Genomic DNA, 16,727 nt, shown 5'->3' with positions numbered 1-16,727 from the left:
GGATAAGCAGTTGTTATATTCCATTCCTGTGGTGTGAGAGCCAGTTGACTTGGACATGGCAGGTTCACTGAACTCTGCCAAGTGGAGGGATCAGAATCCACAATTCATAGGAAAACAAATGCAAAAGACTTTTAAATAAATGAAAATGTTTAAAATTTCACTTGTCATCATAGGAAGATAAACTAAAACATTGAATCATTTTATTTTACTCACCAGATTGGTGATGATCAAATTTTCTAAGTTTATTCTTGTTAGCAAAAAGGTTACAAAATTGGTACTTTATTGTTATTTGGAAAGTTATTTGGGTTGCAATTAGGCAAAATTTTTCTTAGCTACAATTCACATGCCATTTTAACTACAAACTGTGTTTTAGGAGTCTCTCCTATGACTGTACTGCATGAAGTTGAATGATATTTAATGAAATGTGATTTACAATAGCAAATGAGCAAAAACAGCCAAAGTGAACAGAGAAGTCAGTAAAGTGTGGCATATTCACAAGAAAATTTTCGCTGCTATGAAAAGAAGTATTGACTTATTTTCTAGGTAATTTTAAACTAGTATAAGATCAAAGTTGGAAAAGTGGGGAAAACACATATATTCGCACATTCTTAACAAAAGTTTTAGAAGTATATACAAAAAATATAAATTGTGAAAGTTTTTGGAGAGATTTTGGCTAGAATTCTGGAGTGGTATAGATATATAATTTTACCATTTGCCATTTTGTACTATTTGAGTTTTATCAAACATGTGCATTACTTATTTTGCTTTTAACTTTTTTCGTTTTTATGAACATTTAATTTTTTTCAAATAATTATGGATTCATAGGATATTGCAAAGAGGTTCTGTTATCCTTTTCCCAGCTTCCCTGAATGTTTACATTTTACATTCTACAGCTGAACATCAAAATCAGTAAACTTGACATAGACATGATGTGTGCTATTCTATGACATTTCGTCACGTGTAGATTTGCATTACCATCAAGCTACAGAATGATTCCATCACCACAAAGATCTCCCTGGGCCACGGGCCTTGTAGCCATTTTAGGAGGAAACCCAGATCCCTGGCTAGGGGTGCGGCTTCAATTTCAATAACTTTATTGGTGGCCTTGCCCGCAGGACGGCCAACCCGCCCGTGGTCCTGGGAAGAGGGAGCGCATCGCTGGAGCTCTCCGCGCCAGGTGGCCCCCGACTCGAGCTGCAGCCATGGGAAACACCACCAGCAACCGGGTGTCCGGGGAGCGTCACGGCGCCAAGGCTGCACGCGCGGAGGGCGGCGGCGGCCATGCCCCGGGCAAGGAGCACAAGATCATGGTGGGCAGCACCGACGACCCCGGAGTCTTCAGCCTGCCGGACTCCAAGCTCCCTGGGGACAAAGAGTTTGTATCATGGCAGCAGGATTTGGACGACTCCATAAAGCCCACCCAGCAGGCCCGGCCTACTGTTATCCGCTGGTCTGAAGGAGGCAAGGAGGTCTTCATTTCTGGGTCTTTCAACAACTGGAGCACCAAGATTCCACTGATTAAGAGCCATAATGACTTTGTAGCCATCCTGGATCTCCCTGAGGGAGAGCACCAATACAAGTTTTTTGTAGATGGACAGTGGGTTCATGATCCATCAGAGCCAGTGGTTACCAGTCAGGTTGGCACGATTAACAATTTGATCCATGTCAAGAAATCTGATTTTGAGGTGTTTGATGCTTTAAAACTAGATTCTATGGAAAGCTCTGAGACATCTTGTCGAGATCTTTCCAGCTCACCCCCTGGGCCTTATGGTCAAGAAATTTCGATCTGAAGAGAGATTCAAATTCCCACCCATCCTTCCTCCTCACCTACTCCAAGTTATTCTTAACAAGGACACTAATATTTCTTGTGATCCAGCCTTACTTCCAGAGCCCAACCATGTTATGCTGAACCATCTCTATGCATTATCTATTAAGGACAGTGTGATGGTCCTTAGCGCAACCCATCGCTACAAGAAGAAGTATGTCACTACGCTGCTGTACAAGCCCATCTGAAGGCATCCTGTCTTGCCTCCATGGATTCAGGAGAAGCTTCTCCCTTGCTTTTGAACTGAACCAGTCTTACCTGAGACTGGAAGGCTGATTTGCTTTGAGGCCAATATGTGTGTTTCAGAGCCTCTGAATAGGATGCTCTGCTTTTGCATTTGATTGCAGATGAGAGCTTTATGAGTTCATGGAATTTATTTTAAGAAGAAAACGTATATATATGAGACGAAGGTTACTGGAAGCGTCCTAGCCCCAGCTAGATATATTCTTTCTATCTGTGGGTATTTGCCAAGACATGTTTGGGGAAGCTTCAGGAATAACTGTATGGGGAGGTTTTTTTCCTAAAATGCAAGAAGAGCAAACTCTTAGGATCCTTGTTGGGTGAATATTCTATCACTGCTACCTTGGGTGTCCAAGAAATGGACTTGGGCTAGACGGCTGCCCTACTTACAGCTTCTGCCTTGCAGGGGCAGCTTCTCTTGCATGGCGTCTCTGTATTTTCACAGTGTGTGGCACAGTCTCTGTTTTTTTTGTTGTTGTTGTTGTTGTTGTTGTTGTTTTTATGTAACAGATGCCTCACAAGAAGGCTTCGTTCTCTCATTTCACATTCTTCCTTTACTAGCCTCCTTCAGATCCCATACCTGACCCCTTTAATATAAAATTCACTCAGTAAGTGACGCCTTTGAAAAGTTGTGTGGGACCTGACCCACCTTATTGATGAGGGGCTGTCAGAAGATCTCCTTTTTAGCCCATCAGAGGTCTAAGCCACTTTGTTACAACTTGTTTTAAATTTCTACTGAAGAAAATATGGTTCAACCTTCTAAAAAAGGTATAATGCAGAAGATCTATTTTTTGTTTTAATTTCTACTACAGCTTTGGCTGTATGATGCATTTCCATAAGTTTTCCCATTTGGCCTGACCTTGCTTCCAGCTATGCTTTCTCAGAGCATACACAAGAGATGGACTAGGGAACACTTCCAGGACTTTCATCTGTGAAAGATTTTTAGGTTCCTGCATTTTTCTTTAATTAAAAATATGCCCTTTCATTGGTCTTAAAGAGACTATATTGAAGAACTTCAGACTTTTAATAAATGGTCCTTAAGATTTTCTTCTCTAGTCCAGAGAAGACTGCACTCTTATATTAATATGGCCAGACCCATGTTCAACTTTACACCAAATACTGCTCTTGGTACAAGTTCATACAGACTCATTGATACACATAATAGATTCCCTTAACTCTTAAGGTGTATAAGGCCAAGAAGCAAGAAAGTACTCCTGGAAGGCTCTTTGTACTAAATAGTAATAAGATAATTTTTTTATTTTATTTTTACCTCTTCTTTTTAAATGTGTTCAGTAACGAAGTAGGGTCACTGATTTCCATTTATGGACTGAAAAGTATTCAGTTCACCCTTGGGGTTCAGAGATAAAACATTTTTTTCCAAGTATCTTGGCTCTTCCATTTTACAGATAAATGCAGTCAAACTTTCAACCTTGAAGGAGGCCATACTTGATGGTTGAGAGACTCCTTGATTGCTAAGATGAGCCCAGCCACGCTGAAAGGGCACCTATAGGTCAGTTTAGCTACCTCTGTTTTTTCCATGCAAAGTTGACTCTTTGGGAATATAGACCTCTTTGATCCCAGATATGAAGCAGTAAGGTGTGGGCTTGTTGTTTTCCAGGGAATGCAAACTACTAAGTGCTGTGGTAGTTAAGCTGAGAGTAGGTACTCTTTTTGCCTTTCAAAGCCACCTTCTGCAACAAAAGGCTTTTGTGGAGAACCTTTTATGGTCCAAACCATTTTGTCAGTGGTGTGCCATTTTAAAAATCCAGGCCAAATCCTATTTTAACCAGCTCTCAGGATCTATATAGTCTTCAGTCGTGTTGGAATTTTGTTTTTATTCTACACCCATTAAATAATTGGGCCACCTAGAAGGATTCAAATCCTGGTTGTTACATGGAGGATTTGTATTCATTTCTTGTCAACAGTATTGAAATGCAATTATCTGTGTTAATGTATCAAACTTTTTACTCCACATAGGTTTATCAGTAAAGTGGAACAGAAAAAGAAATCTCTTCAATGTGTCTCAGGCCAGAGGCTTCTTGTCAGTTGGGTCTGGCTCTAATGAGAGTAGGTTTTGTTGCTGGTAAAATCTGGAAATGTACAGATTTATTTCCCAAATTCTTATCGTTCAGCCAGATGTGAAATGGGTACCTATCAGTGGGTATGGAAGGGAATGGGTAGAGGGAATTGGGTAATGACTACTTCAACACTGTCCCTTTTCTATCCTGCTAATAAATGGCCCTGAGATACCCTGAAAAAAAAAAAAAAAAAAAAAAAGATCTCCCTGGGGCAATGCTTTCTGCTCATGCCACCCTCCTCTCATCAGCTGTAAAGTCTGGTAATCACAGATCTATTTTATAATTTTTCCTTAGAAGAATTATTCATAAACAGGATCATACAGTATGCAAACTTTTGAGAATCCTTTTTCATTTAGCCCAATGTCCTTGAGATTCATCAAATCTGTTCATATACCAATAATGCTTCTTTTTATTGCTCAATCTTGGCATGATTGTATTAGTTTGTTTAACTACTCATCCACTGAGGGACATTTTGGTTGGCTTTTAGTTTGTGATTATTATGAGAAAATACAGGAGATAATCTTCCAGATCTAGAGCTTGGTGAAGACTTTCAAGACATGGCACTAAAAACATGTTCTATGAAAGGAAAATAATGATAAATTGGATTTCATCAAAATGAAAAATTTGCTCTGCAAACGATTCTGCTAAAGGATGAAAGAACAAGGTACAGATATTAAAATATATATATGTGCAAAGCATATATCTGATAATGGACTCCAATCTAGAATATATAAAGGAATCTTACAATTCAATAGTAAAAAATAATCCAATGAGAAATGGAAAATAGATGAAGGGACATTTCATGGCAGAGGCAAGAAAGCACATGAAATGAGGCTGAACAACACTTGACACTGGGGAAATAAGATCATCATCTGAAATCACTACATGTCTATTAGAAAAGCTAAAATTAAAAGGCAATGACAAAAGCAAATGCTAGCAAGATGTAGAGAAACTGTATTTCTAATACCTTGTGGGACCAATGGTACATAGGGCCACTATGGAAAATAGATGGCAATTCCTTAAAGCAAGTAAGTAAACAAAAAGCTAAACACGTACTTACCATATTACCTGACAACCACAGTCCTGGGCATTTATCAGATAAACTACTATTCAAGTACACACACACACACACACACACACACACACACACACACACATACACATACATGATCATAGTAGCTTTGTGCTATTTTTATTGGTGAATAATTTACACAAAACAAAATTCACAAACCTTAAATGTTGCATTAAATATTTTTGGTAAGTGCATGTGCTCCTGTAACCCACTCTTTATATGATTTAGAATATTCTAAAGCCCCAGAATGTTTCTTTGTGCCTCTTCCAGCTAATCTCTGCCATGTCACTCCACCCCTAAGCCCTAAAGCAATTTCTAGTTTGATTTCTTTCACCATACATTAGGTTCCATGTGAATGGAATTATATATTACATATTCCTTTATGTCCGGCTTATTTTTCTCAGGAAGATGGTTCAGACATTCTTCTGTTTAAAGCATATCGATAATTTAATTTTTTATTGCCTGTTAATGTTAAATCATGTAGACACACCCCAATTGTCTTTTCATTTGCTTTTTAATGTTAATTTAGATTCAGTTTTTGTCTTTTTAAAGTGAAGCTGCTATTAATATTGTGATACTAATCTTTTGTTTAGAGATTAATTTTCACATTTTTGGATAAAATCCTAAGAATGGAATTGCTAGATTATACAGAAGAGTATAGATTTAAATTGATGAGAAGTGATCAAATAATTTTCAAAAGTGTTAACCTCATTTTACTTTCTCACCAGTAATATATGAGATGTGCCAATTTGATGTTTTTAAATGCACATTTTTTTTCTGTACTTATTGGTTATTTGAAGATATTATTTTGTGAAGTGTTTGCTCAAGTCTTTTGTCCATATTTTAAATTAGAATTTTATTATTCAGTTGTAAGAATTCTCAAATATCCAGGAAATAAGTTTTTTGTGAGTATTTCCTTCTAATTGTGACTTATCTATTAATTTTTTAATGATAAAAGTTTTAGTTTCAGATGAGGCCCACTTTCTCAATTTTTTCTCTATTTTACTTACTTTCTGTGTTGGTTAAAAAATCTTTCCCTAATCCAAGACAGTGAAGAAATTCTGTTTTATTGCAGAACTGTCTTGGATTTTTCCAGTCAGGTGAACTGGTCAGGTCATTCCTCAGGGGAACAGGGAGGCAGTAGTGACACACAAGGGTCAGTGCAGTTAAGAGGTTTTAAAACATAATTGCAGAAATGAACTGCTCAGCTGTGAGATTGCCCCACACTCGATAAAGCTGAATACAAGCGAAACGTAACGCCCTCAACCCAATGCTGGTGCTGCCCAAGGTTAGCCCTCAATGCCCCTCATCCTTCTCTGGCCAGTTCAGAGGTCCTCAGTTCCCAGGCCATTTAGCATTTCTCCAGGTGACTGTCACTAGAGGGCGCTGTGAGAGCAGGTTTCCAGGCAGCTTGGCCCCGCTCTGATGTGAGGATGCTGACCTGGGCTCTGATTGCCTGTCCATGGGAGACACATGGGGAGGCAGGGGTGAGGGTGGCCTCACTCCACATCTGCAAGGACCTTCTCCATCCAGTGTATTCCCTCATAATACAAACCAAGAAATAAAGCCATCAGGGAAGCAAAGGAGCCTAGGAAGAGCACGTGGGGCTTTAAACAAAGACAATTAGTCCTTGATCCAGTTGGCACAGAGGGATGTGGGAATGTGACAGGGTCTGGCAGCTAGGATGGGACAGCAGTCCCCAGGCTGGGAAGATGATGGCCTGCATCACACCAGGCCAGGGGCAGAGCTGAGATGACTGACTCCTGTTTCAGTTAGGACCAGGTTATGACTGAGGATGGGAAAGGGTTGGGATGGGAAGCTTATCCGTAAGGACCTGTAGACAGAGACAGGGGTAACTGCGGAAAAGGTCATGGCTCATTCATGGTCCAGCTACTTACTCCAGCAGCAAGGCATTCAGGGAGATCAGAGGTACTGAGCCTTGGAGAGGAAATTGTGTCTACTTGGAAGGAGCCAACTGGCCCTGGCAGAGTGAACCCAGCATGGCCAATCGGGGCAGCATCAGACAACCTGGGATTCTGGTTTGAGAGAGACTGATGGCAATCTAGCTCCACAGCACATTACAGGGACAACCCTAATCACTAAACTGGAAACCCTAGAATTCCATTAAAGAATAACCTGAGAGGTCAGGACCAGAGCCAGGGAAAGGCTAGCAGGGGGACAAAGGTAGTCATGGGCCAATGGAGCATCAGACAGGGCCTACCTGGGCTCAATACTATGAGGGAGCTTGGACACCTACATGGGGCTGTGACAATGCCTGGAACCTTAGCTCAGGCCTCGGGCTCACAAGAGAAATTTCAGATATTCATGGTCTCAGAGAAGGAGATGTTACAATCAGTAAATTCTCCTAAGGGGACAGAGATGCAGTGACCTTGGGTACATTAAAATATTTTTTAAAAAATTCCTAGGCCCAGGACACAAGGTGACCAAGGTTAGCCTCCTCCCAGGGAATTAACCAAGGACCACAAAATACTGGGCTATAAGGCTAAGGCAATTGGTGGCATGTCTTGTCAGAGTGTGGAAACAGGTTCAGTGCTGGGCTTCCTCCCTCCAAACTCAGCTATGCATGTTCACCATCCTTCCTGATGGCAGAAATCATACTGAAACCCAGTCAAGATGTACATCACCTGCAATGTTTCTCCCCTGACCCTGGGAAGCCTTTGAGCTCCTCAGCCTGGCAGCATGAGTCTTCCTTACTTGGCCTCTCAAATCTTTATCTTTGAACTCTCCCTGTTCTGTGGGCATAAGCATGCCGTTCCTTTCATTGTCTGGTACAGACCAGATTCCTTCTGCTGTTTACATTTCTCTCTCTGCCAGGAATGTTCTTCCCTTTCCTGTCAACCTGATAAGCATTAATTTAAAAAGTGCTCAAGCTTCACCTTCCCTATGAAGAATGATCTGGCCAGCCCTAATCTGGGGTCAGGGAGAATGCTTGGTTGTAGAAACCAACTACAAATCAGTTGCTAACCACAAATCTGTTCTCCCTGCTTTGTTCCTTCCTAAAGAATCCTGACTTGTCCAGAAAGACAATCCTTCCTCAGCTCAGGGATACACACTAAATACGTCAAACCAAGTATTACAGCCCTTTCCTCCCAAGAACATGAAATCAGTGCTGGGTGCATGTTTTGGTCACTGCCTTCATGCTGCACTGAACTGGTGGTCCTGCAATGGCAAGTGGCAGAATCTAAACAAAGGCTGGGGCTGAGTTTGTGCCAAAAGATTGAGAGCAGCTCCCCTCTCCACTTAGATCCTTCCCAGAACTCTTTTCATTGAGGTTGGCTGAGAATTCCTTCCACAGGGAAGTCCAAAGAGCCTGTAGAGTCTTCTCAGAATCAGTGACCAGAAAGGTTTGACCCCAACTCACTTCCCTGTAAAGATTGTTTTCTCCTCAGATTCTGTACTCTTAGTTGTTACTGTTTATTTAAAAATATTCACTGAGTACTTGCTATGTGCTAAACCAAATGTTCAAAACTGAATAAAGCAAAGTTCTTACCTTTATGGGACTCAGAGCTTTTCTGAGGGAGACATATAACCAGATAAGATGCCATTAGGGCAGGAACTCTGTAGTAAAGAGAGTTATTAGTTGCTAAGAAGAACAGCCACACTGGACAGTTTAAAGAGAAGAGAAATTTCTGAAAGTCTATGATAAGCTCACAGAATCCCACACAGGATGAAACCCTTGCCTCAGATCATGGCATAGGAGACATTCAGACTCCATTCTCTGCATCATGTTCCATCCTTATCTACCAGCTAGTGGAAATAATATTTCAATGGAAATAAAAGAATCCAGCTCCTGGGGAATAAAATGTTTAATCTGCGGATGGAGAGAGTCCAAGAATACACTCTGTAACAGAGGGTTAAAAGGCAATAATGCAACACAAACCATTGTCATCATAGAGCCATGGTAAAGCCACAAGCAGGGAATATCCCTGCCAAAGAAAAATCAGAACTGGACAATAATTAAAGTGGGAAAATTGAATTGAATTCAGGATGGTTGCATCAAAGTAGGAGAGATTTCATATAGAGCTGAGCTCAGCTCTGGATATAGCAAGGACAGGGAGACGTAGCAAGGAGTGGGATGAGGTCAGTTGATGGAAAACTACTAAGAGGAAACTTCGGGGTAAGGGAGATTCTCTCTAAAGCCTTGAAACAGGATTTTGTTGAAGACAGGGCAAGATGATCAGACATCAGCACCAATGGGGCATGTGAGGAAGGTGATCAGATATAGTCATCAGTATGGAAGATGGGGGCTCCTACTGCATTGGCTTCAAAGGGTTTTTGCTCAAACTGGACTTTAGGAGGAAGTGTACTGATTGGCTTAGGAGAAGATTCAAGAAACTGACTAAAGTTTGGCTAAGCAAAGGATCTTTGTCATGATTCCCTCATCTTTCTCCTTTGCTGAAATCACAGTAAGCAGACCCCAGTTTATCTGTTTATTTTTTTATTTTTTATTTTTTAATTTACTTTTATTGTAAACAAATGAGATATATATTGTTTCTGTTTGTACATGGAGTAACAGCATACCATTTGCATATTCATAAATTTACATAGAGTAATGATGTTTGATTCATTCCATTATTTTTTTCCTTCCCCCCATCCCTCCCACCTCTCTTTTCCCTCTATACAGTCCCTCCTTCCTCCATTCTTGTCCCACTCCCACCCCCCATTAAGAGTCATCATCCACTTATCAGTGAGATCATTCCTCTTTTGGATTTTTGAGATTGGCTTATCTCACTTAACATGATATTCTCCAATTTCATCCTTTTGCCTGCAAATTCCATAATTTTATTATTCTTTATGGCTGAGTAATATTCCATTGTATATATATACCACAGTTTCTTTATCCATTCATCAATTGAAGGGCATCTAGGTTGGTTCCATAGTCTGGCTATAGTCAATTGAGCAGCTATGAACATTGATGTGGCTGTATCTCTGTAGTGTGCTGATTTTAAGTCCTTTGGGTATAGGCTGAGGAGTGGGATAGCTGGGTCAAATGGAGAGTCCATTCCAAGTTTTTTCTAAGGAATCTCCACACTGCTTTCCAGAGTGGCTGCACTAATTTGCAGTCCCACCAGCAATATATGAGTGTACCATTCTCCCCACATCCTCTCCAACACCTATTGTTGCTTGTGTTCTTGATAATCGCCATCCTAATTGGGGTGAGATGGAATCTTAGTGTAGTTTTGATTCACATTTCTCTTATTACTAAAGATGTTGAACATTTTTTCATATATCTGTTGATTGCTTGTATATCTTCTTCTGTGAAGTGTCTGTTCATTTCCTTAGCCCATTTGTTGATTGGGTCATTTGTATTCTTGGTGTAGAGTTTTTTGAGTTCTTTATATGTCCTGGAAATTAGTGCTCTATCTGAAGTATGAGAGGCAAAGATATTCTCCCACTCTGTAGGCTCTCTCTTCGCATTGCTCATAGTTTCCTTTGCTGAGAGAAAGCTATTTAGTTTGAATCTATCCCAGTTATTGATTCCTGCTTTTATTTCTTGTGCTATGGGAGTCCTGTTAAGGAAGTCTGATCCTAAGCCAACAAGGTGAAGATTTGGACCTACTTTTTCTTCTATAAGATGCAGGGTCTCTGGTCTGATTTCAAGGTCCTTGATCCATTGTGAGTTGAGTTTTGTGCAGGGTGAGAGATAGGGGTTTAGTTTCATTCTGTTGCATATGGATTTCCAGTTTTCCCAGCACCATTTGTTGAAGAGGCTATCTTTTCTCCATTGCATATTTTTGGCACCTTTGTCTAGTATGAGAAAATTGTATTTATTTGAGTTTGTGTCTCTGTCCTCTATTCTGTACCATTGATCAACCTGTCTGTTTTGGTACCAATACCATGCTGTTTTTGTTACTATTGCTTTGTAGTATAGTTGAAGTTCTGGTATTGCAATACCCCCTGTTTCATTCTTCCTGCTAAGGATTGCTTTAGCTATTCTCGGTTTCTTATTCTTCCAGATGAATTTCATGATTGCTTGCTCTATTTCTGTGAGGTACATCATTGGGATTTTAATTGGAATTGCATTGAATCTGTATAGCACTTTTGGTAGTATGGCCATTTTGACAATATTAATTCTTCCTATCCAAGAACATGGGAGATCTTTCCATCTTCTAAGGTCTTCCTTAATTTCTTTCTTCAGTGTTTTGTAGTTTTCATTGTAGAGATCTTTTACCTCTTTGGTTAGATTGATACCCAAGTTTTTTTTTTTTTTTTTTTTGAGGCTATTGCAAATGGAGTTGTTTTCCTCATTTCCCTTTCAGCTGTTTCATCGCTTGCATATAAAAATGCTGTAGATTTATGCGTGTTGATTTTATAGCCTGCTATTTTGCTGAATTCATTGATGAGGTCTAGAAGTTTTCTGGAGGAGGCTTTTGGATCCTCTAAATATAGAATCATGTCATCCGCAAATAGTGACAGCTTAAGTTCCTCTTTTCCTATTCGTATCCCTTTAATTTCTTTAGTCTGCCTAATTGCTCTGGCTAGAGTTTCGAGGACAATGTTGAATAGAAGTGGTGAAAGAGGACATCCCTGTCTTGTTCCCATTTTTAAAGGGAATGGTTTCAGTTTTTCTCCATTAAGAATGATGTTGGCCATGGGCTTAGCATAAGTAGCCTCTACAATGTTCAGGTATGTTCCTACTATCCCTATTTTTTCTAGTGTTTTCAGCATGAAGGGGTGTTGTATATTGTCAAATGCTTTTTCTGCGTCAATTGAAATAACCATATGATTCTTATCCTTAAGTCTATTGACATGATGGATTACATTTATTGATTTACTGATGTTAAACCATCCTTGCATTCCAGGAATGAACCCTAATTGATCATGGTGCACAATTTTCTTAATATGTTTTTGGATACGATTAGCCAATATTTTGTTAAGGATCTTAGCATCTATATTCATCAAGGATATTGGTCTAAAATTTTCTTTCCTTGATGTGTCTTTTCCTGGTTTGGGTATGAGGGTGATATTAGCTTCATAGAATGAGTTCGGTAGGGTACCCTCCTTTTCTATATCCTGGAATACTTTGAGAAGTATTGGAATGAGTTCTTCTTTGAAGGTCTTGTAGAACTCGGCTGAGAATCTGTCTGGACCTGGGCTTTTCTTGGATGGTAGATTTTTAATGGCTTCTTCTATTTCATTGCTTCATATTGATCTGTTTAAATCGTGTATGTCCTCCTGGTTCAGTTTGGGAGGAGCATATGTCTCTAGAAATTTGTCAATGTCTTCGGTACTTTCTATTTTGTTGGAATACAGATTTTCAAAGTAGCTTCTCATTATGTTCTGTATCTCAGTGGTGTCTGTTGTGATATTTCCTTTTGCATCATGTATTTTAGTAATTTGAGTCTTCTCTCTCCTCTTTGTTAGTGTGGCTAAGGGTTTATCTATTTTACTTTCTCAAAGAACCAATTTTTGTTATGTCAATTTTTTGAATAGTTTCTTTTGTTTCAATTTCATTGATTTCAGCTCTGATTTTAATTATTTCCTGTCTTCTACTACTTTTGCTGCTATTCTGTTCTTCTTTTTCTAGGGCTTTGAAATGTAATGTTAGGTCATTTAATTGTTGACTTTTCATTCTTTTCTGGAATGCGCTCCATGCAATGTATTTTCCTCTTAGTACCGCTTTCATAGTGTCCCAGAGATTTTGATATGTTGTATCATCATTCTCATTGACCTCTAAGAATTTTTTAATCTCCTCCCTGATGTTTTTTGTTATCCATGTTTCATTCAATAGCATATTATTTAGTCTGCAATGTTGGAGTAATTTCCTTTTTTTATTCTGTCATTGATTTCTACTCTCAGTCCATTATGATCTGATAGAACACAAGGCAGTATCTCTCTTTTTTTGCATTTCCTAAGGGCTGCTTTGTGGCATAACACATGGTCTATTTTTGAGAAGGTTCCATGTGCTGCTGAGAAGAAAGTGTATCTGCTCATTGATGGATGGAATATTCTATATATGTCTATTAAGTCTAGATTATTGATTGTGTTATTGAGTTCTATGGTTGGACTTTGTTTGGAAGATCTATCTAGTGGTGACAGCGGTGCGTTAAAGTCACCCAGAATTATTGTGTTGTGGTTTATGTGTTTTTTGACATTGAGATGGATTTGTTTGATGTACAGGGATGCACCATTGTTTGGGGCATAAATATTTACTATTGTTATGTCTTCCTGATTTATGGTTCCCTTAAGCAGTATGAAATGTCCTTCTTTATCCCTTCTGACTAACTTTGGCTTGAAGTCCACTTTATCTGATATAAGGATGGAAACCTCCGCTTTTTTACTGGGTCCATGTGCGTGGTAGGTTTTTTCCCATCCTTTCACCTTTAGTCTGTGGATGTCTTTTTCTATGAGATGAGTCTCTTGCAGGCAGCATATTGTTGGGTCTTTCTTTTTAATCCATTCTGCCAGTCTATGTCTTTTGATTGATGAGTTTAGGCCATTAACGTTCAGGGTTATTATTGAGAAATGATTTGTATTCCCAGTCATTTGGCTTATTTTTGGTTTTTAAGTTGGCTTGGTTTCTCCTTAGAGTGGCTTTTCTCTAAGGTAGTTCCTCCCTTTGCTGACCTACATTGTTGTTTTTCATTTCATCCTCATGCAATATTTTGTTGAGAACATTCTGTAGTGCAGGCTTTCTATTTGTAAATTCTTTTAACTTTTGTTTATCATGGAAGGATTTTATTTCATCTTCAAATCTGAAGGTTAGTTTTGCTGGGTATAGGATTCTTGGTTGGCAACCATGTTCATTCAGAGCTTGAAATATGTTGTTCCAGGCCCTTCTAGCTTTTAGAATCTGGGTTGAGAAGTCTGCTGCTATCCGTATTGGTCTCCCACTATATGTAATCTGATGCTTTTCTCTCGCGGCCTTCAAAATCCTATCTTTATTTTGAATGTTAGGCATTTTCATTAGAATGTGCCTTGGTGTGGTCTGTTGTGATTCTGTGCATTTGGTGTCTGTAAGCCTCTTGTATTTGATTATCCATTTCATTCTTCAGGTTTGGGAAATTTTCTGATATTATTTCATTGAATAGGTTGTTCATTCCTTTGGTTTGTATCTCTGTGCCTTCCTCAATCCCAATAATTCTTAAATTTGGTCTTTTCTTGATGTCCCATAGTTCTTGGAGATTCTGTTCATGATTTCTTACCATCTTCTCTGTTTGGGCCACTTTATTTTCAAGATTAAATATTTTGTCTTCATTGTCTGAGGTTCTGTCTTCCAAGTGGCCTAGTCTGTTGGTGATGCTTTCCATTGAGTTTTTTTTTTGGTTTTTTGTCTCCTTCATTTCAAGGATTTCCGTTTGGTTTTTTTTTTTTTTTTTTTTTTTTTTTTTTTTTTAGAATCCCTATCTCTTTGTTGAAATGATCTTTTGTTTCCTGCAGGTGCTCTTTCAGCTTATTGGTATTATCATTCCTTGCCTGCATTTGCTCTCTTAGCTCATCCTTTGCTTTGTACATTTATACATCTTAATCATGTATAATCTGAAGTCCTTTTCTGACATTTCTTCTAACATACTGTCATTGGACTCTATTAATATAGAATCTAGATTTGTTTGGATCGTTTTCTTCCCTTGTTTTTTCATGTTGTTCATGTATCTTCCCCTCTAGCTCTGCAGATCTGGGGTATTGCAGATTTCCCCCTATAGGCTTATAGTGGCCCTATAGGTGTCCAAAACCCTTTCTTTAAGGGGAGATCAATATTAGCAGTGCCCAAATCAGACACTATGCAATCCTAGACCAAATAGCCCCATGGGGACAATAACATCATGTAAATAAGGGAGAAAGCGACTCTGAGGGAACAGGTAAACAGAAGGAAAAGAAAGCAAGAAACGTAAAGAAATAAAAACTTAATTTTTTTTTAAAAAGGAGAAAAAAGAAAATCTACTGTATAATAATCATATACTAATGAAACCTCCCAGTGTTCAGTAGCCTGATGTATGAGAGGTACCTGACAATGAGCTTCAAGCCTCCAGCAGGTGTCTCAGGATGGGATTTGCCCCACCTGAAGATTGGAGCTACAGCTTCCAGGATTATCCAAGATGGCTGCTCTGGCTTCTAAATATGTTGGCAAATGGGGAGCTGCAGTTCTTCTTTATGGCTGAGTAATATTCCATTGTGTATATATACCTTAGTTTCTTTATCCATTCATCTCTTGAAGGGCATCTAGGTTGGTTCTACAATCTAGCTACTGTGAATTGAGTTGCTGTAAACACTGATGGGGTTGCAGCAATGTAGTATGCTGATTTTAAGTGTTTTGGTTATAAACCGAGGAGTGGGATTGCTGGGTCAAATGGTCCATTCCAGGTTTTCTGAGGAACCTCCATACTGTTTTTCAAAGTGGTTGCACCAATCTCCAATTCCACCAACAATGTATAAGTGCATCTTTTCCCCCACATCCTCACCAACACTTATTATTGCTTGTATTATTGATAATTGCCATTCTGATGTCAGATATTTTTGAAGAGTATAGGCCCATTGTTTTGTAGACTATTCCTCAATATGGATTTGTCTGACAGTTTCATCATGCAGGTTAAACATTTTTGGCATTAACACATTAGTGGGAACATAATGTCAATTGTAGTATTTTAATTACTTTTAAGTGTATAAGTTTTGTTAGGATACAACTTTCGTCAGTCCAAAAATAATTTAATGAATTTCTAGTTTTATTTCATGGAAATCAGACAATGCTGTTTACATTTCTACTTCAGAGTAGTTTTTATTCACTGAGAACCAATATCAATTTTTCATATACATTCCATATGTATTTCAAAAGGTGTTTTCTAACTTTTGTGTAAAAGTTTGATAGATATCTATGAAATCAACCTTAATGATAGGTTGTTTAGATCTTCTGTTTTTTTTTTTAAATTTGTCCGCTTGATATTTTGCAGTAAGAACCATGATGCACGAAAGCTTTTATATAGAGAAATAAATTTATTATTTCATCTCCCATAGCTTTTGCCTTAAGGAGGTCGATTCTGTATGACTTGGTACATAAATACTAATAACATATTTTTATTGTGCTGCTAACTCTAAAAGGTTATAAAATACTTTATGTCATATTTTTAGCAACTTTACCCTTAACTTTCCTTGCCTAGTATCAGGACCATACATCATCTGATATATCTTTTGACTCCTACTTATTAATTGACCATCAGTGTACTTAAGTGATGGTGAACTTCTTTTTTCTCCCATTTAAAAATTTGCATTCTTTATCCCCACTGATACTTTAGTTTTAATGACATATATACCATACATACTATTAATCTTTTTCACTAAAGTTTCTCCATACTTTTTGGTTAGCAAATTCTTCAGAAAAGGCTTATAATAACATAAATTACTGAGTTTTTGCATGTTCAAAACTTTTTATTTACTCTTAACACTTAAATGGCAGTTCAACTGAATATTAAATGTGGTTTAATTTCCCTGGAGTTTAAAAATTGTTGCTCTATTATTGTCTTATTTTTATATTACCATTGAGAAATCCAACTGACAA

General features: G+C 38.5%; 1 protein-coding gene and 1 long non-coding RNA gene across 2 annotated transcripts; one reads left to right on the top strand and one right to left on the bottom strand.

Annotated features, from left to right (window-relative positions):
* Positions 1–1,019: 1,019 nt before the first annotated feature.
* LOC306660594 (5'-AMP-activated protein kinase subunit beta-2-like) lies at positions 1,020–2,337 on the top strand. Its single transcript, XM_079138954.1, is given in 2 exon segments — positions 1,020–1,777; positions 1,779–2,337. Coding segments are annotated over 2 exon segments (810 nt in total). The 5' UTR covers positions 1,020–1,202; the 3' UTR covers positions 2,014–2,337.
* A 3,745-nt stretch (positions 2,338–6,082) lies between these two features.
* Positions 6,083–8,961, bottom strand: LOC306659185. Its single transcript, XR_013763233.1, has 2 exons — positions 8,727–8,961; positions 6,083–7,251 (listed from the first exon to the last, which is right to left on the bottom strand). It is a non-coding gene; the product is annotated as an uncharacterized lncRNA (long non-coding RNA).
* Between the last annotated feature and the right edge of the window lie 7,766 nt (positions 8,962–16,727).

Source organism: Sciurus vulgaris (assembly GCF_902686455.1).
Source record: "Sciurus vulgaris genome assembly, chromosome: 4".
Lineage (NCBI taxonomy): Eukaryota > Metazoa > Chordata > Mammalia > Rodentia > Sciuridae > Sciurus > Sciurus vulgaris.
This window is presented reverse-complemented; position numbering and strand designations above follow the sequence as displayed.